This window comes from Pyxicephalus adspersus, chromosome 4 (assembly GCF_032062135.1).
Source record: "Pyxicephalus adspersus chromosome 4, UCB_Pads_2.0, whole genome shotgun sequence".
Lineage (NCBI taxonomy): Eukaryota > Metazoa > Chordata > Amphibia > Anura > Pyxicephalidae > Pyxicephalus > Pyxicephalus adspersus.
This window is the reverse complement of record NC_092861.1, coordinates 78,688,667-78,714,019: the sequence shown is the minus strand read 5'-3', so window position 1 is coordinate 78,714,019 and position 25,353 is coordinate 78,688,667. Positions and strand designations below refer to the sequence as shown.

The following is a 25,353-nucleotide window of genomic DNA, read 5'->3' as shown; positions in this document are numbered from 1 at the left end:
GGGGAAATCAAATCAATTTTTTTTTTTCTTGTTTTCCCTTGTGCGGAAAACCTGGTGCGTCTTATAGTCTGGAGCGTCTTATGGTCCGAAAAATACGGTATGTTCCATTTGTGCCCTGTGAACCTTATCAGGCCTGTATACAAGAATTATATATCTATTCATTTATTTTAAATAACCTTGAACCTCATTGGCTGTTTCAAACAACAGGTTTGCTAAATGAAATTGTTTATTCAATTAGTAAGCCAGATTACTGTGCATTTTTAATATGTTTAAATGGTCACTGTTGTACTTTATATTTGTGATTTGTTTTTAGGTTTTTTAATAAATACAGAAAAATACCTGTTGACCCCACCTATAATACAGTGAAATTCCTGCTCACTCTGTCTGTACTGCATTTAACTTTTACTTAAAAAAAAAACAAAAAACATATTTTTACATATTTTTTTTAGCCTCCTATAACACTTTGTGTATTTATTCAAAAATCTTCATGAAAAGTTACAGCAATGATTCACGATGAATACATGACTGTGAAAGTGTGTATGTGACAAATGTAAAGTGTGTGTGATGTGACATGCTACAATATGGCTACAGTACAATATGTACAAGTCTGAACAAACAATTATGGTAATAAACAAAGAAACAGTGAACAAAACAATTTGCTAATACAAAACAAGAAGAGCTGCTCCAGCCTCCTAAGCAGTCACAAACTCCATAGACAGCATCAACTCTGTCAAGTATGATGAATAAATGGTACATGTTCTTCTCTTTGCTTGTTCAGTCATGTACATGAATATGACATCATATAAAATGATACTTTTCAATATTTAACACCCTCTTGCCCAATCAGCCATTAATCCATGGACTGCAAAATACCTTTCCATATGCTATAGAGAAAAGGAAAAGAGGAGGTTCTGCAGTCCAGTTCCTCCATAAATACTTTTAATGAGCATTGTCACCCTGAGACAGAAAGTATGTTACTGACAGGATCATTAGGTAAAAAATAACAGATACAAAAGCCTAAAAAAAATGGATTTGGCCACATTTATGCTGCAATATATTTCATATTTTGTTCATGCTATTTAACCCAGAGCTAGTATGCTGTACATCCCACAATTTCCTTATCTGACAGCTTGTTACTCTGATGAACAGTGTACTTGATGTGTTTTTGTTGTATAACTGATGTGTGCCTCTAAGCTTTTAAACTCAGCCGATACCACTAGATTTTAAATAAAAAACAAAATGTCAGGTTGTATTTCAAACAGTGGGTTGTGTAATTACTGTGCTCATAAAAGCTTGGGGACAATAAAAACGTTACTTTGATGTATTCCTGTTTTTACTTCTATTAGTTTTCAGACCTTGAATTGCTAGCTTGTACTTGTTTGAGTGTTCTTTGTTTATTTTCCTACTATACCCATGAAGCTGTTGTGGAATGAAAGTGTCTGCTTTTTTGGGCAAAACTATACCTGCCTTGGTTTATTTTTAGATTATCTCCTAATAAATAATTATTCTATGAATGTAGTAATGTTTAAATAAAAAAGACACTGGAAAAAATACTTCACATTTGCATTTACCTAACAGGTTCTAAAACCAGCTTTGCCACAAAAATACACCGCTTAGGGCATTTGTTCTTCTGTTAAGGATTCTGGGTATGGAGATGACTAACAGCACATATATACTGTAACCCCTTTTGTTCACTGAAATATTATCAAAATCTGAATAATTTTATTCCAAGTAAGTTTGATATAGAGACCGGCTGACTGTACGCAAGCAATCTGTTGTTATGAGCTGTTATCTATGAAACATGTGACACTGTGAATAACTGCGTGAAACAGCTGAGAAAGCTATACTTATCTGTGTGAGGCAATAGAAAACAGTGGAAGAAATTCCATAGAGTTTAGGTGTTATTATTTTATAAAAGTTAATAAAAAAATATATAAAATACTGTACATAATAAAAGTTGGTTGTGTGGCACCTTTTCTGATTTTAATTAAATGTACAGAATTGCTTTATATTTCAACAATTTCATCAATCTCGGTAGAAAGTAAAAGAAGGCAGATGAGCTAGATGAGAGCACGGTATAAAAACGTAAGAACACTCTAATCTTTATTTACTGGTGCATAATATTCTAATAAACAAAAAGGTCATTTTCTTATACTGTAGGCTGTCTGGTTTTCCTATTTTATTCCTTTTCTACAAATGTTGTATTTGACCCATATTTTTGTAACAGAAGCCATATATAAGATATACTATCCATAACACCAAATAAACCAAAATATGTCTTGGGTCAGTATTGTTTAGACGTACATCATATTTATTCAAACTAAATGGCTTGGAAATTTGACAGCTGCAATTATTATACATCTATATTTATAATGCAGTATATACAGTAAAAAAAAAGGATAGACACCTTTTGGAAATTAATGTTTTAGCATATTTGAGCAGGCTAACATTATTGTTTATTCAAACATTGACTACAAATAAAGTTGATATACTTGAACAAATATAAAATTCACATGGTGCATTCATTCTCAGAATCTTAAAGCGTACCTAAACTTGGAAATTTTTACTTTACATAAAAGGGTGGACAATAAAAAAGGTTGCAGCACTGCTTTAGCCGATCAAGAATAAATGGGAGCACAGAGCCTCCAGGGATACCTACGTCACACATCCCGGGAGGCTCTTGGCTGCTCGGGCATGTGCAGAAGCAGCCCTTTCATCAATAGGGAAAAAACTTTTTTTTCCAATCTATGTCACCCGATCATGTACCTGCGCAGTGCAAGATCGGGTGAGGTAGGAAAAAAAACACGGAGGAAGAAAGGAGAAGATGTCGACCGAAGGCAGATACAGGGACTATGCGGGACCCGATTGAAGAAACCTCCCAATGGATAGACTGATCTGTGGAACTGAAGGTAAGTGTGAATTTTCTGTTTTGGGTTTACTTCTGCTTTAAAAAATAAAAAAGCAAAATTGTCCCAGAGAAAAAACCTAAGTAAATTTATACCTTAAATATATGACATTAGAATCAGATGTTCTGTGTTAGGTATCAATGATTAGATGCTCCTTGAGTGGTATACAGGTTGAACCTGTCTTTTTTAAATCTCACATATTGGTGGTATGGTGTTTTCTGTGCCTTTGACGTATAAGGCATCATCATGCCTAGATCAAAAGAGTTTCACAGGGGATTTTAAAAGGTTGTAAAATCATTTGAACATTTACCACAAAACATTCCACTGTAAGGAAAATATACAAGATATACAGATGGTGTAGATTTCAGTAAGAGCTGACTGTTTGATAAAACAAGCCCCAAACAGCCCCATAATTATGTTTTTAGGTCTGCAGGTAACTCCTGCAACTTCAACAGTTAGTGCCAAAGTGCATGCATCTACAATTTACACTGCACAGTAACTGCAGCTAAAGCACACCTTCCCTAATGCTAGCTGCCTGACTGGTATGCTAACTAATTCGTTTTTAATAGATTGAATCACTGTCACAGAATAAATAGTTGTGAATGATAAGCGTAAAACCCTCATCGGTGTACCCTCTATGCTTCCTGGTCAGTGACTTCAAATACGAAAGCAAGAGGGCCAATGAGACAGTCAGACAATTAGCATTTTCAGAAGGCGGTAATGGTAGCATCCATGTTTGTTCCATGACAGGTTTCATTATTCCAGCCTTTATAGAGAGCATCAGGGTTGTTCTCCCTAGAAGAGGTCATGGCTCAGTTTGTTTATATTTATGTGCTTGATTTTTACTGCTGTGGAACAAATAATTAACATAAATAGCTTATCCATATCAAAGCAAGGGACAAGATATGCACATTTGTGCAATTTTATTGAACAATAAAATATTATATAATGATATAAGTATTAGTTCCTACAGACACCTTCACCCTATTCAAGCCCTGCAGTGAAAAGCAGTACAGGAATGTTTCAGTATAATGTTCACAAAATGCAAAGCATCTTTAGCTTTACACTGTGTGGAGAATGAGCAGAAAATAAAGTAAACAATAACATTACACAGCAAATATGCATAGAATAACAGGGAGAGAATAACAAATAAAAATGAGGGAGGGGGTCAAAACAAAAGAAAACCCAGCCTTTTCTACAGAATGTGGATGCACATAGAAAGAGATGTCATTGTATGATAAGTCATCGTGATCAAGGTGGTATTAAAACCAAAATTTAGATCAAGTTTTAAAGCAGAGCTCCAAGCAAACAGTTATGTACACAGCAGAAATACATATATTAGAATTGTTTTTCCTGCCAATTAATTTATTTTTCTGTCCATACAATTCTGAGGTTTACAGATGTGCCACACAGAACAGGATAAATGAATTTTCTCTGCTGCAGATTAGTAACACATACGGATCTCTTTCCCCTAGGTTGTGACTTGACAGTAAAAGGAAAGCAGGATACTGAATAACGTATCCTTCTATCACTTCCATTACCATACTCCTTGTACTGCTTGCACACCTTATTGGCTATGATTCCCTATAGACCTGGAAACAGAGAATGTTTCAGTGAATGTCAGATTCATTGCTTTAAATATAGTTGTTGCTCAGAAAAGTTTATGCCTCAGTTTGTTCATGTTTACGTGTTTGATTTTCACTGCTGTGGTTTTAATAAACACAAATAACTTATCCACATCAAAGCAAAAGTGACACGGCCAAGGTTGCATTATTGTTCCATTTGTGGCATAACTATAGGAGGAAATGTAGATCTGTGAAAGTAAAGATGAGTTTTTCTTTTTAGTTTACTTTCGCTTTAAGGTTTACAGTACAGTCTTTGCTTGGCTGAGTTAATATTCATGCAGCAACACCCTGTGGTGTGGACTTTTAACTGTACAACTGTGTCAGTGACCACAGCGTTAATTATTCTTAGTTATTCTAGAACTTGAGCAAGTCTTTTACTAAAGCAATAAACAATATTATTAAACCTTCCCTGATATACAAATTCTTGAATTGGTCTAAAGTATGCCCTGGGGTACATGAACCACTGACTGAGAGCCTGTAAGTTAAAGGACACAGCAAGAACATAGATCCAGCTATGCAGTTTGACAATTACATACCCAAAAACAAGTCATGCAAGATGTAATCACTTTGAAGCGTTTTTTTGAGAAACTCAAGGTTCTGCAACCACAAAAAAACATACAAGAAGCAAAAGCAGCCACAATCAGTTTTATTTGAGCTTGTACCTCCTGGAAACCCAAAAAAAAAGAGATGCCACAAATAGGCTTTAGTGCCTAAGTCACTGGGCACTTGTTCAATTCAAGCAGGTTTTGCATTGCTATACTAGTCCATGGGAATAGAAAACCAACTTAATGCAGGCCACATTCGAGTGAATAGGAGATTGACTGAAGGACAAATGCACCTGCTAATTATTTCTGAATGACCTTAGAAGCATCCTAAACTGATGCCATCAATCACAAAGTCAAAGCCTGTAAGAATTCAAAAGACCAACCTACTTCCCTGGAAAACTGAGAACACCAGCTGTCGAGGAGCCAAAGAATAATGTAAGTATAACATTAGTAAAATGCAAGTGTATTGCACTTTTTAATGCACATCTTTCTTTTCTCTTCTAGATTTTCCCGATGACGCTTGCAAAGGTGCCAAATCTCACTGCAATATCTCACTGCACTGGAATATATTATTAAATGTAAAAAAAACCTGGTACCTATCTCAATGTGTGCATGCTGGAATTTGGATACTTGGTAATTTACATTTATAGAACTCCCACTGACAATGTGACCAACTTGCCCATGTGCATACCAGGATGAGGGACTAAAACTTCCCTGATGACCAAGATGACCCCAATCTTGGGTGTGAGCAAAACAAGAACAGTTGCTGTCAGCAGCATCCTTTATAGAATTCCTATGGCCTTCAGAAAGCTGTGGGATAACCTGTCAATTTTTTTTGCTGCAGCAAAAACTTTGGAAGTTGGGGGACACAATAAAAAATTATTAAAGGTATTTTTTTTAAAAACTAAACATTACGACGCATATTTTTTTAACCAATGTATAGAGTAAGCAGTCCTATTATTGCTGATAGGTCTGTTTCAACCTATGCAGTGGAGGGCACCTTCAAGATAAAATTAGAGATACCTAGAGGTTAGCTTTACTGTATGTCTGGTATGGCCAGACAAATCCTTCATCATAATTACCGGATGCCTGAGTAGCCTGAACTAGTTTTAAATGAGTCCTGTACATTGATCTTTTTTTAGCAATGTTAAATGTAATTTAATTGTGTATGCCGTGAAATGAGTATTAATTCAAACTAAAACTAGACGATTAATTCATACAAATATTAAAGCTGTTACTTCCAATGAAGTTACAAACTATTACTAGAAAGCCAGTGACCCAGAATATTCAAGCAGGAAGTGAAAAGGGTGATTTTCTGTGTGAATTACTCATCAAGCATTGAAGCAAGGATGGGAAAGAAAACCTAGAACCTTACAGCTCTAAACTGCATGTCAAAATGAAAAAAAAAAACACACACAGAACTATTTAGTACATTTCCAAAGTACAGTGAGCGACTGTTCACACCCTAACATGAAGTAAGTGTTAGATGCTGGATTACCAGGTAAAATTAAAAGGCCTTAAATAGGAAAAATGCAGCCCCTTCATTTCCTTTCATGGAATGAAATTACATGAAATTTTAATTCTTGGAAGATCATGACATGATGTGTAATTAAAATTGTGTTTATTGATCTTGATCCTTATTATCTGTATTTGCTTTTCCTTATTTAGAGTTAAAAATTATAGTTAATACTGGGGTACTCTTATTTCTAGTTGTTCCACATTAACTTTAAAAGAGAGACACTGCTGCAGGGAACAACAGACTATACTGTGGGTGGAGATGTCTCATCAAATGTGCACACTGATATAGAAAGGCATCTAGCACCTGTGTATGGACAAACAAAAAAATCGTCAGGAATTCAAAACACAATTAAAGGCAGAGACACCCTCCACCAATCTATAGCTAATGATAAATAACTAGTGTTTGACCATTTATTGTTAACAATTTTTACATTTACCATAGTGTCCATAGTTTTGGTGTTGGTAGGCTAAAAATCACTAAAGCACAACTCGAGATAAAGTGGACTCACCACTATTATGTAAACTGCATTACCTAACTCATCGTAAAGAATGCTGATTGCCTGGATGTATTGCTGTACATTAAGGGAATGTCTGATTCCCTATTTTATAAATAGAGTCCTTGGTGTCCATAATTGCACCAAATTGTAGTCACACATCTGAGACAAGTGTGCAGATAACTGTGTGACAAGTTGTGTGACAAATACTGAACACCTGAGCTGTATGCTCATTCTGTTTCAGTGATTCAGAAAACATTAAAGGATTAGAACATCAACCAACAAACAGTAGCTTTAAAACCAAGTCAGAAATGGTTATTTAACAAATTTCCTAACAAATGTCCAGTTTTAAACTTTTTTTTTTTTACTTTCTTTTTTTTTACTGTCATGTTTTATTGAATCAATGAGGGTGGATAATAAATATTTATAACTGAAATTATAATTAGTGTAATAATTCGATTCTGGATATATACATAGTAATTCTGCAGATCTAAAGGTATTGATGTTTCATGCAGATCATTTTAGAATGCAGTTTTATGAAATTAGCTTAGCAATCATTTATACAGCAAAAAAATTGTAACAGTGTATGCACCATTTTTTGACCTGGTATCAGCCACTAGGGATACGAAATGTTAAAATTCGATCTCACGGCGAGGCCGTAATATGTAAGCGAGAACGGCCTGTCTAAATTCGTTCGTCGAGATTTAATTTTTTGGGACCTGCATTGCTCTGATTGCTCTTGCAGCCCTGTATTATGTGTTTTTGGATAGAGACGAAATTTCGCAGACCCATCGGAAGTTCGAGGAAATTTTGGCAAGAATGTCAGAGGCATTCTCGCTCATCCCTCAGCCACTTGCAGTCCCTGTACAACAGGACTGGCATATAAGAGAAAGACTCAATACAAGGAGACTATCTGTTAAGGGGTGACAAAGAAGCAGGAGCCACACATACATGCTTCTTTTTTCACCGTTTACATACAGGCTTGGACAGGTCTGGGACAAACTGGGACTCAAATAACGTGAAATGAATAATGCTGGCCATCATATTCAGGATATTTAGCAGCAAACGAATACAACGGGGTAAATCTTGATATTACACTAAATATTACACTAAAAGCTGGCTTTGTATTTTATCTTTTTACTATTACTATTATTATTTTTTTTAATAGTAATTCACTTTTGTTTTAACTTTATTATAATTAAACTTTATTTTATTGCACAGTGCCAACATGTAAGGCAGCACTGTACAATAAATAAGGGTTGCAAATAACAGACAAATACAAACAATGACATAGGGGGAGGGGAGGACCCTGCCCAAAAGAGCTTACAACCTAAAACCCAGAAGAGCTTACAGTCTTTAACGGGTTGTTTGTTTTTATCTTGTTTTTTTGGCTACAGTTCTGCTTTAAACCTATTCATATTCATTTGTAGTTCTGATAGGACTAGATGACTGTATCAAGGCATTATATGAAGAGAGGAGAAGAATGAGGTATAAGGAAACCAATGCAATGTCAAATAGACATTTGAGGAACAATAACTTCCCCCACTGTATACTGATACAGAAGACCTGTTTGTTTTTCAATAGAATTTTCCAAGTAAAGACTGTCTGTTGTATCACACAGCAATCAACCAGATTGTTATTCCCCAACTGTCACTCTTCCAACCTAGGAGTGAATTTTAATTGACCTCCCTGGGACAACACAGACAATTCATATTTATCACACATTCATTTTTATTCGTATTATAACAATTAAACAGGATTTATATAGCGCCAACATATTACACAGCGCTGTACATTAAATATTCATGATGGAGAATGAGCTGCATACTCATTTTAAGTGGTCCTTTACTTCTATTTTTCTCACATAAATGTAGGTCAGTTGAAAGGTTGAATATACAGTATATGTGTAGTTGTGAAGATCACTTTTTCATTCAGGTCGATGCTTTAGGCAGATTATTGATGGACAGAATGTTCACCACAGGAGTAATTGGAGACAAGCCAGCCAATTCTTTGTTCTCTGGAGAATTTAACCTCAAGATTTTTAGCTTAAAAATGTCACTAGTATAACGGAGGTTCACTTTAAAGATTTTCGAAAACATTTTAGAAATACTTTAGGGGTCTGTTTTTAAAGCAATGAATCTGAATTCAATAAACAATTCCCTGATGGAATATCAGTTACCACAATTAAAACATATGAACTTGGAGGATTCTCCACCAGGGAATGTTTCAGTGAATGTCAGATTTACTAATTCATTAACAGACCCCTACAAAAATCAAAGGCCTTTCACTTTCAGTACAGGTAGCAATGTTAGAAATTAAGTCATTATAGATCCAACCAATATAAATTTATCTTTTTGCATGAAGCCAGTAAATTGTTTACTAGAACCTTTAGGCTATGTGTGTATAAAGTTGCAGTAAATGAAACACTTATTTAGACCTAGTACACATAAACTGATATTCTGCCAATCATGCATTGTAGTAATTGGTCTAATTGATTTTTGATCATTAATCTTTTATTCAAAAACTCGAACACATGAGACATTGACAAATTTGCTTGATCATTCATTCATACAGATGACATAACATTTACTTTAAATTTATATTTACCCCATGTACGATCTGTCAATGTTCAAGGATACAAACATTGGTTGCTTTCGGTGAATGGCACTAACTTGAGATCCTAACATTTTATAGCACTAGTCGCCAACCAAGAAAATCTTGGTGGTCTGCAGGTCTGGCAGGTGCACCCCCCACGGGGTCAGGAGAAGGACCACGCTGGGGGGCACAACAGCCAGAGCCGCGGACCATGTCTCCCGTATAGAATCGCAGGCTCAGGGTGGTGGGTGGGTTGTCCCTCTGACCTGCGAAGGCTCAAACCTGCGATGGGAGAGTGGGCAGGTTCTGGCATCATGACGTCACTCTGGGAAGAGTTTCTTTTCCTTGAGCGTCACACAGCTCCCTCCACATGCGCAGTCCGAAGTCAGTAAATTTAGTGGTTTGTGACGTCCAAAAGGTTGGGGACCACTGCTTTATAGGATCAGTAGTGAGAATGATAGTGAAAACTTGTGTTCTAAGCCTTAGTCATCTCTAACCATGCATATATTTACAGTTCCAGTGCACAAATTTGTGGTTCTATGTTTCCTGGATTTATTTGCTGGCTTTTGGAGCCATGGATGAAGAAACACATTTTCTAGTTCTAGATATATCTTCAAATTAGTTTTTTGGGGGACTCAGAGCAGACATACACCAACATTTGTATTCCCAACTCAAAACAGGTTTATTAGGGTATAGAATACATTTATATTATAGAATGTGCACTGAACCAAAACAAGCAGATTTTACACACATGGGACACATACAGTATATGGTTTTGGAGTGATTTGATGAAAAATATACACTTTATTTACAAGACATTTTCTGAACAATGATTTGGTTTGCTTCTGCAGTCTCTGTATATTATAGGTAATGCCTTTGTTTTTGAATAACAGTTATCCCAGGTATATAATCAGTGCCACGTGCCGAGTTCGTACAATTAAATAAAGGCAGCTGCTGTGTAAAGACAACAATGCACACCCCAAGAGGTGGCTTCATTTCCTGATGTAATGGAAGTACAAGGCCTTCGGATTCTCCCCAAGGGCATGGCAACACAGGCTGCAAATCAGGCTCATATTGTAGTACTAGTGTAAACCTTTTTATTATGTGGGATAAATCTATTTTACCAATATGGCTAACCAATTCTAAAATGATACAGCAAAGGATCATCTAACTGATCATATTATAAACAATTAACAATGGAAGTTGAAAAAACTATTTTGTCAATAATAAGAAAACATAAACAATAGAAGGCTTTAAGAAAACAGACTATATTTTCATATGTAACCCATGGCTCAGAGTGTTTACCTAGATACTTTTATTAGCATGCCAGGTAAATAGGTTAGCTAAGCAAACTTACTTCCGAAATAAAGGCGGGTGCCAGGGCTCTGATATTTAGTATACAAGAATCAGTATATTGGGCTACTGGCTGATGCTCTAAAGTATAACTGTCACTATCTGATAACATATTCCCTCACCAACATTTACTTCTGAATATGCCACTGTTTGCTTTTTGCCAGTCTCTGCCCTTATCAAACAATATCTGACACCCCTGCCTACCAAGGTGGCATGGTGACAAGTAGGAGGTGATGTCACAATACAAACATCTCATGCTCACTCCCTAATCATGCATGGGAAATAGGCAGAAATAATACATCAGAGTGTTGACCCATAACACATCACCTAAACATCTCTATAGACTAAGTTTACGTGCTAGTCATACTAAATAATAAATAGAATTATTTGATGGCAAAGATAAAAGCAGTTTTTCTAGGCAGCTCATTCATATTTTGTACTGTGAGTCAGAGTGGAGTAAAATTCTGAGTTAACTCTTCGAAGATTGAATAATAAGTGCTAACTGTATGTGTTTCTGTCTATGCAGTAAAAACAGACAGTACTCAGGACACATAACCAAATATATACAAATCTATGAAAATTCAGGCGTAAAAAAGCATGTTTTTTGTGTGCTAGCTGCATAGACAAGTAAGCTGTCGGAGTGTGACCATAACCAATCAACTGGTTAAGTTGCAACACAAAAAAGGTGCCAAAGATCTCCTAAAACCAGAAGTGCAATGGCAAGGTCATCTTTCAACTTTGTGTTTCTTTTTGTGATAGCAGGATGAAGTGGATATAAACCAGGACATTTCCTTTTTTTTTTATATGCATGCTTACTGTATGAAATTATTTAATATTAACACATACTGCACTTAAATTTTCATCAGTCAAGGACATGGTCAAGGTGTTGCTTCCACATAACATATCTGGTATTCTGCTCTGTATAGGGCACCAGGGACAGATTAAGAAGGACAGAAGAAAATGTGGGAAGGCAGGGTGGTTATTGCAGCATTACCAGGCTTTAACCCTTCTGCAAAAAAACATACTTTTTTTTTGTACCTGCCTGCTTACAATATCTTTGCATTGTACATTGCAAAGCATTGGGCATGTGCAATTCAGTGTATGATCCTGGCATACCTGGCTCCCATCATCCTGGCCTGGTCAATCAAGATGGCCAAAGACCTGAACTGAAGAAGACTGGGTGAAGATGCCAGTGAGGAGAAGTGATAGTGGACCATGTCAGATATCTGGACACACCATGTTGGGAAGTTGGTCATTTTGGCATGGCCAATCATGATGGCTAAGGATTCAAACTTGAAAGATTGGGTAAAGATGTTAGCTCCTGCATCTAAGCAAAGGAGAAGTAAGTGTAATTAAAATATTGTAAACAGGTAGGTAACTTTATTTTATTGCAGAAGGGACATCACCTGACCCTTCTGGAATGAGGATTCTGCTCGCTATGTTTTACTTTTGAAATATAATATAACTTTAAGGCAGAATAGGTCTCTAGACAAGGTAGCAGCTCAAGCCCAATCCATCCCTTCAATTGGCATCACTAAAGATCGTTATAGACACAGACGCTCTCTTTGTCTGATTGCTTGCAAGTTACAGCTTGGCTCCCTGGACTTCCCAGGGCCCCTGGTTACTTGCCTAGGATTTCCTTGTGGATGTTTCAGCTCTGCTACGTTTTTTTTTAAGGAAAACCGGTGGAAAATTGGAAGATCGGTAAACATAAGCAACCTTGCATTCACCAACTTTCATCAGTACAAAGCAGTAAATACACCAAACCTTGATTATCATGTGTTACAACCACTTTACAAAATACTTTTTTACCACTTACTTGTCATTAGGACCAGGGGACGAAGGAGGGGAGATGGATACATTGCTCAGGTTTTTTCTTCTGGCTCTCCAGCTTCCAAATGGTTTCCTCTTGAACTCTGATGGTGTGGGCACTGGTGATGCTTGTTCCTTGGATACTGGGAGCTCCTTAGGATTGGCTCCATCAGCAGGTCCAGCATTTTCCACCCCAGGTAAGCCTGTATGGTGTGATGGTACCTCATTGCTCCCCTTCTCTGTCTCAGTTGAGCGGCCCTTAAAGAACCTCCCCAGCTTTCGAAAACTGCTCTTCTTCTCCATAGAAACTTGTTCGGCACTTTATTCCACAATGTACTCCAATGGGCAACAGAATTTAAAACATAAAAAACAACCCAACAGTAATAATTCCAAATAAATATTGATTTTATCTTTGAAAAATATGCCAGACCACGAAAAATACTGCAGGCTGGAATCCAAAATAAGCAAAACAGTGGTTGTATGTGACATTTACCTGTGCACAGACAACTTAGTCCTACACATGGTCCCCAGTCAGAACAAGTCACAGGAACTGAGCAAAGTGTGTGCAGATGCTGCAGTCAAGTGCCAAATACCTGTTGTCCCTTTAATGAAAGTCCAGCGCTAGTAAAATAAGTCCAGTCCACTCTGCTAGGTATCCATTCCTTGGTGCCAGTTGTCATATAATAGGACAGGATCTAAATCTGGGAAGAGCAGCAGCTGGGCTAGGTTATGTTTCTATACATAGGTGTTTATGCTGGAGCTGCAGCAGACAAAGCATGCATGTGTGATCAGCTGCTATGAGCACAGGAGGAGTCACACAACAGGCTCAGGTTACCAGGCTCTCTATGCTGGGATCTCTAGAATGGGAGGTTCTCCTGATCACACTACTTGGCTGGCTGCTGGACCACTTATCACTGGCACAAGGCAGGAATTTAGGAATGAGTTGCATTTACTTGGAAACTTTGTGACTGTAGAGCCCCTGAGTGGTGATGTGACAAAGATGCAGGCACACTGAAAGACAGGGTTGTCAGGAGGGGCAAAACACCACTGATTATTCTTCAGCTTTTGGAAAATATCTGTCAGGGCTGTTTTGCCACTTGGTACAGTACTACCTCCAGTGCCACAATCCAATACTTCTATCTAATCTTAATCCCCCTTCTTGGTGTCTAATCTTCACCCAATCATCCCTGGTGCCTAACCCTAACCCATTCTTCATAGTAATTTTAACCACTCCTGCCTAGTGCCCAACCTAACCCATGCTTCTTTGTGTCTGTCCTTAACCTCTCCTGCCTTTTGCCTAACTAAGCCACCCTTCTTGGTGTCAACCTTAACCCATCCTTTTTGGCATCTGACCTGAACTTCCCCTGCCTGGTGCCTAACCCTAACCCATTAATTATTATTACACAGTATTTATATAGCACTGACTTATTACGCAGCGCTTTATAAAGTCCATAGTCATGTCACTAGCTGTTTCTCAAAGGAGCTCACAATATAATGTTCCTTCCATAGTCATATGTCTATTATACAGTCTAAGGTCAATTATGGGGGGAAGCCAAACAACCTAACTACATGTTTTTTGGAATGGGAGGACAACGGAGTACCCAGAGGAAACCTACACAAACACACAGGGAGAACCCAAACTCCATGCACATAGTGCCCTGGCTGAGATTCAAACCTGGGACCTAGCGCTGCAAAGGCCACCATGCTGCCCACATCCTTAATCCTTCCTGCCTGGTGTCTAACCTTAACCTGTTCTGTCTCGTGTCTAACTTTAAACCACACCTTCCTTGTATCTAACTTTAACCCCTCCGGCTTTGTCTTGTATCCTAAACCACCTTCATGTTCCCTTCCCAAATACCTGAATGTAACCTTTCATCTGCAGCACCCAGTTTCAAAGTTTTCAAGCTGTGATTTTTTTTATTTTGTTTTCTTTTTCTGCTCACATATGTGGCTAAATTCAGCAGGAAGGGAATTAAGGTGCACGGGATTCTGAGAGGAGTCAGAAGGAAATTTGTACTTTAAAAAGCTTATAAATGATCTGCTTTGTCTTATTTGGTAGTCTGTGCAGCGAAAGAAATCCTGTCAATACATCCTACCCTGACAGCTAAATGCACAAAGGTAATCGGTATTTTATGTACTTACAGTAATGCTTTTACTATTTATCACAAAAAAGCAGTGGTGTTTTTCTTACTAAAAAAAGGGAGACTTCAGGTCCTTTGATTTATAGGCAATTAAAATGATTTGACATACGTCTAAAAATGATTTGACATACTGATGAGAAACAAATATCTATCATGTTGACCATTTAGGTTTTCATGATAGGACACCCTCCTAGTGATACCCTCCTAAATGATACTTTTATATGCTGCACTCTCCTGCCATTCTGTTGATTTGTTGGTGGCCACAAAATACCTATGTCGGAGCACCAGACACTTCCCGTTCCTTCACATAACAGTGTTGGGACCTGTGATTAGCTACTCTGACCTGATCACTGCATCCATGGAAGGGGAAAAGGCCTTGTGGTCCAATGTATAAAATATTCCAGTATTTGTACTGGTGAACATGGCAGCAAAGAAGTGTAGAAAATCTTAGAATTGGTGAATGGTAGAGGCAATCTAGAATACCAGATTGACAATAGTGGTTTTACAATTGTGTTTTTTAAACATCTGATCTGATACCAAATTTTGTTACATAATATGGGAATGATTCTGTGAAAAGTTTCACAGTATTTTTAAGATCAAATATTATTTTGAATATTTACAGTGCTTTGGGGCAAATCTTTTGGCTTTAAAGCTGACATTGGAAATTTCTGGTTGTGCATATATCATATTCTTGTCAGTATATGGTATTGCAGTGCACAATTTTCCAACTGTTTTCTAGTGACAAGTTACCTTTCCACATTCTTGTTTATTGTTCTGTCACTTTCCATTGTTTTAAATAGCTGTATGGCGTCACAGTGAAAAATTAGAAGCAATAATTAGATTATTAAATGCTTTTTTAAGGGGTGAGAAATAGTTGAGTACAAGGTCTAATCTGGTGTTCTGGACCAGGATGGCAAGGCTGGCTTTTTTTGCACAAAGCTTTGTGACTTGTAATATATGGAAACAGGTTTGACCCGCTGCACAACATCTGTCAGCCCTGTTTTAATGAAATAGAAAAGTGCCTGCAGTATATACACATTGTGCACTATATACTACATACCTACTACTACATAGTGGGGCTGGACATAAATATTATCAGCATGGTTTGTTTACACCAGTGAATTGGTGCTTCAGGGCTTCAACAATGTTATATATGTTAGGCTGTGAAAAATGTCCATTGACAGCTGTGTCACTCATTAGGTGTTGCTTATTAGTTGTTACTATTGAAATGAATCTATAGAATTCTATTTATTCTATTTTATAAATTCTACTTAGAAGTCAACCTATATTTTACCATTCTAAGTCTAATTATCCTCTATTTACAGTAGTACCGGGCTTCAACATTGCAAGAGACAAACAGAATAAGGTCCATTTCTGATGCAAGTTTCAATTAGAAAAAATATATAGTGTGATTCTATATATATTGTCACAGTGTCTCCGTGAAGTGTGACCCCTAACTCTAGAATTCTGTTTTGGAACATATCTAGCAATGAATAAATTAGAGCAGGTATGCCTAGATGCCGCCCATAAACCAAGGGGTACATTTATAAGCAATTATCAAGTGCTGGTATTATCATTATGTTGTAAGTGAATGTAATTCAAATCTGTCCACTAGGAGTTGCTGTGATTGTTTTTTAGGAATTGTATTTATCGTACATTAAAACGAACACAGCACCACCTAGTGTTAATTGAGAATGTCACCCACTAGTAAACCAATGCATCTGAATATTCACCTATATCTACCTAATACCGTTAAAGTATAATAGGGTACATTTGTTCATCTTTGAATAATTCTTAGGTAATTTACTTATCCCAGTTCTCACAGACAAAATAAAAAGCACTTAATTCAAATTAATAAGTATATATTATATTTTTTAAATATACTGCCAAAGTCCATTAGAATACAATTTATTAATAATAATATTAATAAACAGGATTTATATATCCCTATTTAATGTAAAGCGTTGTGTAATATGTTGGCACTATATAAATCATGTTTAATAAAATTATTATTATTATTATTATTATTAATAATAATAATAATAACAATATAGCACCAACATAATACAGAGCACTGTACAATAATCAGGGGTTGCAAATGACACAGGAGCAGGAGAGGAGCTTACAATGCCAGGTTTTAGAACTCTGTGGCTTCCACATATATTTGCAAATGTATAAAACTACATCCCTTATTTTTTTAAACCCTGTTTTTATTTAAGTGTAATTTGTCATTTATCAAGTAACTGGTGAGTGAGCTGGGAGATCTTAACTGTATATTGTTTCTTCTTAATCTGTCTTGATGAACCACCTCACACCAACCCCTATTGCTCCCCAGAGATTTCTGCTCTTCTACCCCACGTCCTGTATGATTTCTATCAATCTATGGTGATCTTAATTCTTTAAACTGTTATTCCCAGCTACCTCCATACTTCTTACTTTTCAAAAGTTTATGTTTGTTTATACCTTAAATGAAATGAAATTAAATGAAAATAAAATAAATAAATACAAATCTGTACTGCGAGTATTGATAATTAATGTCCTCATATTTGCTCAAAAATTCAAATAAATGTATAAAATCTGCGTCTTTCTTTTTATGGAACAACAAGAAATTGAGAATTTCACAAAAGGCTGTGTTTGGTCACAAAACAGAGGCTTTGGGGGTTCCCAATTTTTTGAACTATTAACATATAGCACATACAGGGGTGAAGTGGGGCGGGCATGTGTGGGCACGCCGTGCCCGCACTTTAATTTAATGAGTTGTTTACATAACAAGGATGCGCACTCGCCATGGATAGCTTATTACTGTGCCCCCTCTTCTTTTTTTAAAACTACCCCCAAGCACATATAGTACCTCTTCTTTTTTTGCTAGGTAATGACTTTCTTTGGGTACAACTGGAATTGAAACTCTGCCACCCAGTTGATATCAGGGCACTTTCTTGGTTTCCACCCCAACCTCATTTATATTCAAAATTTGGGATAGGATTAAATATACCAGTGGCCTTCTGTCACTATACCTACCGTTTCTTCCAATCCAACATAACCTATTGCCTCCTGGATTTGACTCTCCAATAGCTTTTGACTAGTAAAAGGCTCACTAATGTTTTTTCCTTATGGTAGTTCTGATATTCTTAGCTGGGAAGATATGCGTAGCATGTATCAGGCTCCTGTCAAGGAATTTTTTAGAGGGATTGGAATTCATCTCTCATTCATAACAGCCCTTACAGGTAAACTGTTTTGGAACACATTTACTTGCGAACCTGTTGCTTGTGTCTTTAAAACTCATTTCTACATTCTATTCAGAACTTAATAAAATATTTTTCATTCTGATCTTTCTCATTGGGAAAAATGCTACTGAACCATAAGCAATATTGCTACAACTTGTGTTGGCTTGTTAGCTGAACCAAAAAAATTCGTGACAGTGAGCCACTTCCCTTCTGCATGTTTACATTAGCCTGGTCACCTGGCAGTGACTCTTACCTTGAAATACGCAGATACAATGTAATAATTTACTTTTTAAAAAAATATTAATATAATGTGTTAACAAATTACTTTTAAGTTTATCTAATCATAACCTTAACCTAAGTCTACAATTAGAGTTTGCAGGTTTACCATGTAGTATCCTAAAATCTAAAGTCACAGTCCTTTCAGTGGGAGATTTTAAAGCACAAGAGCACACATATGACTGTTGTTCATCATATGTGAGTAATGTATTTTTTTTTAAGTATTCTTAGAACTAGTTTTTGTTTATGTAGTCAGTCTGTGTACAGGCTGCAGGTATTTTACTTTTTCCAGTTGAACAATAGAGACTTCTTGTCTATAACAAAACTACATGTTCCATGATTTATTTGTATTGTGTATTATGCATATGGATGTTTACACGTGTAATCTCTGGTCTCTACAGTACAGTACAGGGGTGGCTACAAATGAAGATATTCTGAATGAAGCATGAATTGTAGCCACATGTATTAAGAACTTGTGCTTTGCTAACTATTTAAGGTATTTAAAGGTGATTATTGAACATTATTTTTGGAACAATTAGAAGTTGAAGCTGATCATTAAAATTTAGAATAAATCAGATTTTTTTTTTTTACTTTAGTGATATGTAAATAGCAGCAGCCTCTTGTCGCATGATTTGGAGTATTACAAGCTTCATTATTTTCAGGTGCAGCGATGGTGATTTCTAAGCCAACTGGTGGTGATGCTGAAACCAGGGAATTCTCTGGCCTGCATTTTAACAGTAACCAAAACTCAGGGGCATTCAAAAAATATGAATTCTAGTTAGTTGGCATGTTATTTGATGTGTTTGCAAATCAGTACATTGGTACATGCTTTACAAATGCATCATTTTGTTTTGGTTTGCATTTAGAAGCTATGCTTTTCCCGACTTGATATGGAGTCATATGTTCACATAAACCAGAAGCATGAATGTTTTCCTTGTTAGGTGGATATGTAGAACAGGAAACATCAATTTTATTTCTAGGATACACTCTGACTTTAGACAAAACACCTGTAAATACAAAGTGCTAATTTGCTCCTCAGACATCACTTTGAAAGTTTTTGCGGTCCCTATAAACTGAACAGATGCAGCTCATGCCACAATTTATGATGAATTTCTATTTCTGCATTTAATTCCCGACATTTAAAAGTGTGCAGAAAACTGCTAGAAATTATTTTGAATTCTAATTCTAACTGAACCCCAAAAATTATTTTATCTATTAAAAATACATGGAGAAATAACATGAAAGAGCAATATGACAAACTTATCTTGGTGTGTCAGCTTTGCTTTGGGCCATGTGAGAATTTGTAAAACAACAAGTGTCCTATCTATGGTCTAATCTGTATTTGCATGTAATTTAAATAATATACCTGCAAGGTTAACAGCAGTTTTTATAATCTGTCTATAGAACACCTGGGTAGCAAGGCATGGGAAACTAGAAGAAATAAGAACAAGCACATTTATGCTGAATATGTTTTAAAATGTTACTGTTGTAAAAATGTGATAAGTCTGCATGTTCTTAATCAGGACTGATTTTGCTGGAGAGAATATATATCTGCATATCAGTAATATAATGTACATTTTCTCTAAATTAATTCAGTGTATGACATGTACTATTAATAATGGCTGCCAATGTCAAGAACTAAAGGGTTTGTTTTATGTTTATGTTCTATTTATAACAAATATGTTGCCTCCGGCTTTATTAAAAATTGTTGGTGGTATTAGGTTTCTTTTAGTCTTTGAATCCCCTGTAAATGCCTGTACTAATGAGTCAGTCAGATGTACTGCATGTGCATACTGCCAAAAACAAGAGCACATGGATGACCTTTCAATTGTGCTGCAGCTACTTCTGATTATTAAGCCCAGAATCAAGGCCCTGAAGCAGTGAAGGCTGAGGATCAACCCTTATTGCATGGCAGAAGTGCCTGTGTCACAAAATAGACTGAATAGAAAGTGATATTCTTTGGCAGGTAAAAAAAAAAGTCCCAGTAGATGTAATGGTCCTGATTTATTAAAGCTCTCCAAGGCTGGAGAGAATATACTTTCATCAGTGAGGCTGGGTAATCCAGCAAACATGGAATGGATTTCCGAAAAGTCATTAGCTATTTGCTAGCAAATATTTTAAATCCTGGACCAAATCCATTCTAGGTTTGCTGAATCACCCAGCCTCACTGATGAATGTGTATCCTCTCCAGCCTTGAAGAGCTTTCATAAATCAGGCCTATTGTAACTGCTTGTCTGGAGTTATGCTTTAACGATTGTTGAAGTATACCTACAGCTATTTCTTTTGTTCTGAGTTAATGGGAAAGGATTAAAATCTTTGTCATGTTTGTATTGTCTGCATCCCCGTAGGGAAGACTCATTCTCGCTTTTTGATATTTTGACCACCAACAACATTAAAGCCCTTATGTGCCTGATGATTTCTGCCCACATTTGATATTTAATCCAGTTATTTCTCTTTAGCAGTTCAGAACAAAGGATGGGAAGATGTCAATATTTCCACACATGAAGATAAACACATTCCACCCTGGTTAAAATAACTCTGGCCACGTTAAACAATTCTTGCCTTTAGAATAAACAATAATGTGCAAATACACGCACTTATCCCATCATTATATGCTGTAAAATCTATTACTGCCTTACTAATTCATTGTATGTGAAATATTAGGCAAAGTTTGCTGCTAATCCAAAGGTACAATTGGTGTCTTGTATAAAATAGAAAGTACAAAAATCTGCCTGGAAACTGTGAGTGCTGCATCAGGGAAAGAGTTTGATTGTCACAAAGTAAAAACAACTTTGGATTTGCTGCAGCTAAATTTAGATGGACAATGGGGTTGCAGTTTTACTTTCTCAAGGCCATGAACTATGTCAGCAGTTGAGGTGCTACATGTATGTAGTATATCACCCATGGCCGCCCACTGGAAATGAACAGGAGCAGTGGTCATTGGTTGGGTACTGCCCTCTGCTTACTAATGACAAATGTTTAAACACTCATCTATTAGGAACCAGTATAGTTGTTGGGGGGTGCTGAGGGGCTGGCATATTGCCAACTGCTGGGAGCTGCCCTAGAACTGCTTTTCCCACTGTCCACCTGAATCTATTCTAATTGCAATGCCCTGGTGAAATTTTAATGAAATGTTCCTGGGTATCTTTTAACATAACGATTACATTGTGTAAATATATGAAATGTTTATTACACTGCTTATGTAATGGCAGGCACATGGATCTTATGGTTGTCGAACTCAAAGTCTAAACTAATAAACTCAGAGCACAGTCATCAGGAAAGGTTTAGGGTCTTCTTTGTATTGCATATAAATTCATTTCAGATGCGTGTTGCATTGCACATTACCAGGCATAAAGACAAACATGGGTTTTTAATACTGTACGCCTTCCTTAAAAAACATTACACCATCACAATGTGAATGAAAAGAAAAAATAGCAACATACAGTGTAGGAAATTGTTACGCAATTTGGTCAATTTTTTATCAGCTGATCCCTGTTGATAAGGACAGAGCTAGAAACACCTAGTCATTTTTCTACTTCCCTCTTCTACAGCCATTTACATGGAGGTTCATTCTTTTAATGTTTGATGCCACTTGTGATCCTTGAATTAGGTAACTATATGTAATATGTAATATGTAAATATTGAAACTAACATGGAGGTTCATGCAAAGCAAGAATGTATGTTGTGCAAAAAAACGCCTTGTTTAAACATTGGGACTGTAATGGGCAATGCTGCGCAATTTATCCCCATGTTGCTGGTGTAAATAATATGAAATATGATTTTTAGGAGGTAGCCTAAAATGAAATATAGGTAGGACTACTTTTAAAAAGACCTAGAGGCAAATATATTATCTATGTATGAAATAAAATGTTATCTATGTGAAAAATGTGTGGGAGCCACATATGAGACTACATTTGTCCCACACATTCTAATCCTGCATCATTAATACAACATCATTGTCTTTTGCCAACAGGCATATTACATTTTCCCAGATATTGTGTAACATAACATGTTATTGCTAGCTAAAATAATCTCTTCCTCTTCCAAGCACATCATCATTTTTTTATGTCGGGATTTTTTAAGACATGCTATTACCAAAAACCATGCTGTATTCAGAGACGTGTGAGTCCCATGGTATGACAATTCATGCAAGCTGACATTATAATGTGTGAAACATGTCAGCTCCTCATATAGACTCTGTTGTGGGTCTAACTGATGTTTTGTTCAATAAAAGATGACAATTTATAAACTATCCCCATAACGAAGCAGACAGTTTTTTTTACTTATAAGAAATGTAAGAAATCTTTTTCAAGTATATTTTATATATTTTAAAGTATATTTCATCCTAAATTATAATAAATGTAAAGTATATTCAAAGAAGAACAAAGTTTTAATGTATTGTAGCCCACCTGTGTTACATTGGTGTATTCTCTCTTTGATATTTTTCTTTACTTTTATAACCATGTAAGTAGTAAGTCAATGAAGAAGTAGTATTTGCAACTTAGGACAGAGCTGCAACACACCTCCCTTCTCTAAAGCCTTTTGAAGAGGTGTTCTGTGCTTTAACAGGCAGGCAAAAATGTAATTAATAAAAGGTCACATGGGTAGCACATCACTTTTTGAACATATAAAAAAACTTTTTCAACAGTATTGTTAATAGACTAAAAAGGGGAAAATTGTAGAAAAGCATTGTTGGGGTTTACATACATCTTAGGCAGAGTGGCAACAGCAAGCTCTCCAGCAGTCATTCAATGATCCCAAGCCAGTGCCATTCAATGAGTATACTATAAGTAATAATGAAATATTCCCCATGCCCTGTGATGTAGGTGGGCCACTAAAACAGAAGGATGCTTTCTATTTTGATGTATTCTTTCATGTCAAAGAAGAGCAAACATTGGACTGTTGGCTTCCTATTAGGGGTTGAACACCACCTCTTTGTAGTTTAGGATATGAGCTGGTAATGGATGCATTGTACCTTGTTCTAGTTCACAAAGTAAACCTCATTTTGAATAATGATGAATTGATTCACATAGAAGTTGCTTTCATGTCTCCTTTGTTTAGAGTTTGAAATACCTGATAACCAGTAACTGATGTGCAGCAAAGTATAGAAATGAAAAACAAAGTAGGGTACTAGGAAATATTCATTACATTAGTTATTTTTAATTACAAGTTACAATTACATTTTGGGATCATTTAGTGAGAATTTAATGGGCCAAAATAAATATTTGGAATAGTCTTGCTAATGTTTATTAAAAATGCTTTTGGATAGACTTTGGGAAAGAAAATAGTTTTATTTTTATAGGAAGTAGTTTTATATGGAAGTAGTTTCAGCAACTACTATAGATTGCTTTAAGAAAAAGCTGGAAGTTTTTCTAGAAGCACAGAATGTAACTGGGTATTAAAGCTTTAAAGGAAAGATAACAGAGACTGTTGATCCAGAGAACATCCAATTGCTTCATGGAATCAGGAGGGAATTTTTGCGAGCAGAGTCCTTATTTGAGTTTGGGATGATGAACCCTATTGATTGGCCAGGCCAGAATTACAAAAATTGCTTGCATGTGCATCAAGTTACATTAATTCCTGGCAGGCAACTGTTCTGTGATTGTACAATGCGCTGTGCATGAGCATTGCAGTGTACAGTACAGAAAAGTTTGCAGGCAGACAGGTAAGTTTATTTTATTGCAGAATGGACATTGCTTTTCACTTCTGCAATAACCATGCTGGCTGCTCACAATTTCTACTCTGTAAATGTAGCTGTACTATAAAATCTTTCTCAGGTGGAGACACCATTGTAGTTATTAATATTCTGTCTCCATCTGCTGGGCACAAACAGTATTGCTTTCTAATTTTAGGCATTTATTTTATTAATGATTTTTATTAATATTATTAATAATAAATAATAATAATAAACAGGATTTATATAACGGCAACATATTACGCAGCGCTGTACATTAAATAGCGGTTGTAAATGACTGACAGATACAGACAGTGTCACAGGAGGAGGAGGAAACACTTTTAGCCCCTCTGTCCATTTTGGGTGGATTTATACCCCTATAAAATGTATTATTTAACTATTACAAAATGTTATTTTGCACTTTTTATTTATCCCATACATTATTCCATGTGTTGCTTTAAAATACGAATGAAAAGAAACCAATTTAGTAAAAAACACTTCAACCAATCTTTTGTTTTTTTCCCTCATTTTTTCTCTTCGTTTGTTTATAGATACACGGAGTAAAATGAAAGCCGGTGTAAACATTTTATTTCCACACGGCTCTCAGGCTCTCAGTGCGCCGGATCCTTCTTGTACCGCTCCGGTATCCGTACTTGTTGTGGTGATGACGTCAGCGCTCGGTGGGTGTGACCAAGCCGCACCCGGAAGAGTTTGAGATTGCCGGGCAGGAGCAGTGCTGATTATCCGGGTAACAGACGGGTTCTCCGGGGGTAGGAAGGGCTCGGAGCCGCTGCTTTGTATAGTCCGGGCTGTGCCATGGCTGTACACAGGCAGTCGGCTGACGTGTTGTCCTGACACGTGTGGGGAAGGTGTAGCCGGGCAGCCTGCAGGTCACCGGGGTGTCCCCTTACCTGGGAGGGCGGAAAGGGGTGGTAGTGCCCAGGGTGCCAGTGTGGGCTGACTCTGTGCATGGGTACCCCTCACATTACAACGTTTATTCTGCCACCATTTCCTGTAATGTGTTTACTTGTAATGCTGGCTGGGCTAGAAACGAATCCCAATGAATGAGGTGGTGGGAAGTGCTGGCTGGGTTGTGAGGGGATCATCAAAGTGTAGATTCACCGACATTGAATGGTGAATATCAATTACATGTGAATCCCACCATCTAGTCCTAAACCCTCCATAGACAT

The 25,353-nt window shown here is 36.7% G+C and overlaps 2 protein-coding genes across 2 annotated transcripts in view; one reads left to right on the top strand and one right to left on the bottom strand.

The window, feature by feature from the left end:
• Positions 1-13,638, bottom strand: part of CRYBG1 (crystallin beta-gamma domain containing 1) — a 113,908-nt gene extending 100,270 nt beyond the window's left edge. Inside the window, exon 1 of the mRNA XM_072408712.1 lies at positions 12,856-13,638. Coding sequence (XP_072264813.1) covers positions 12,856-13,151 — 296 coding nt within the window. The 5' untranslated portion in view covers positions 13,152-13,638. The remainder of the gene's footprint in view (positions 1-12,855) is intronic.
• Positions 13,639-24,775: 11,137 nt separating this feature from the next.
• Positions 24,776-25,353, top strand: part of ATG5 (autophagy related 5) — a 77,167-nt gene continuing 76,589 nt past the window's right edge. Inside the window, exon 1 of the mRNA XM_072408711.1 lies at positions 24,776-24,911. The gene's annotated coding sequence lies outside the window, so the exon portion shown is untranslated. The remainder of the gene's footprint in view (positions 24,912-25,353) is intronic.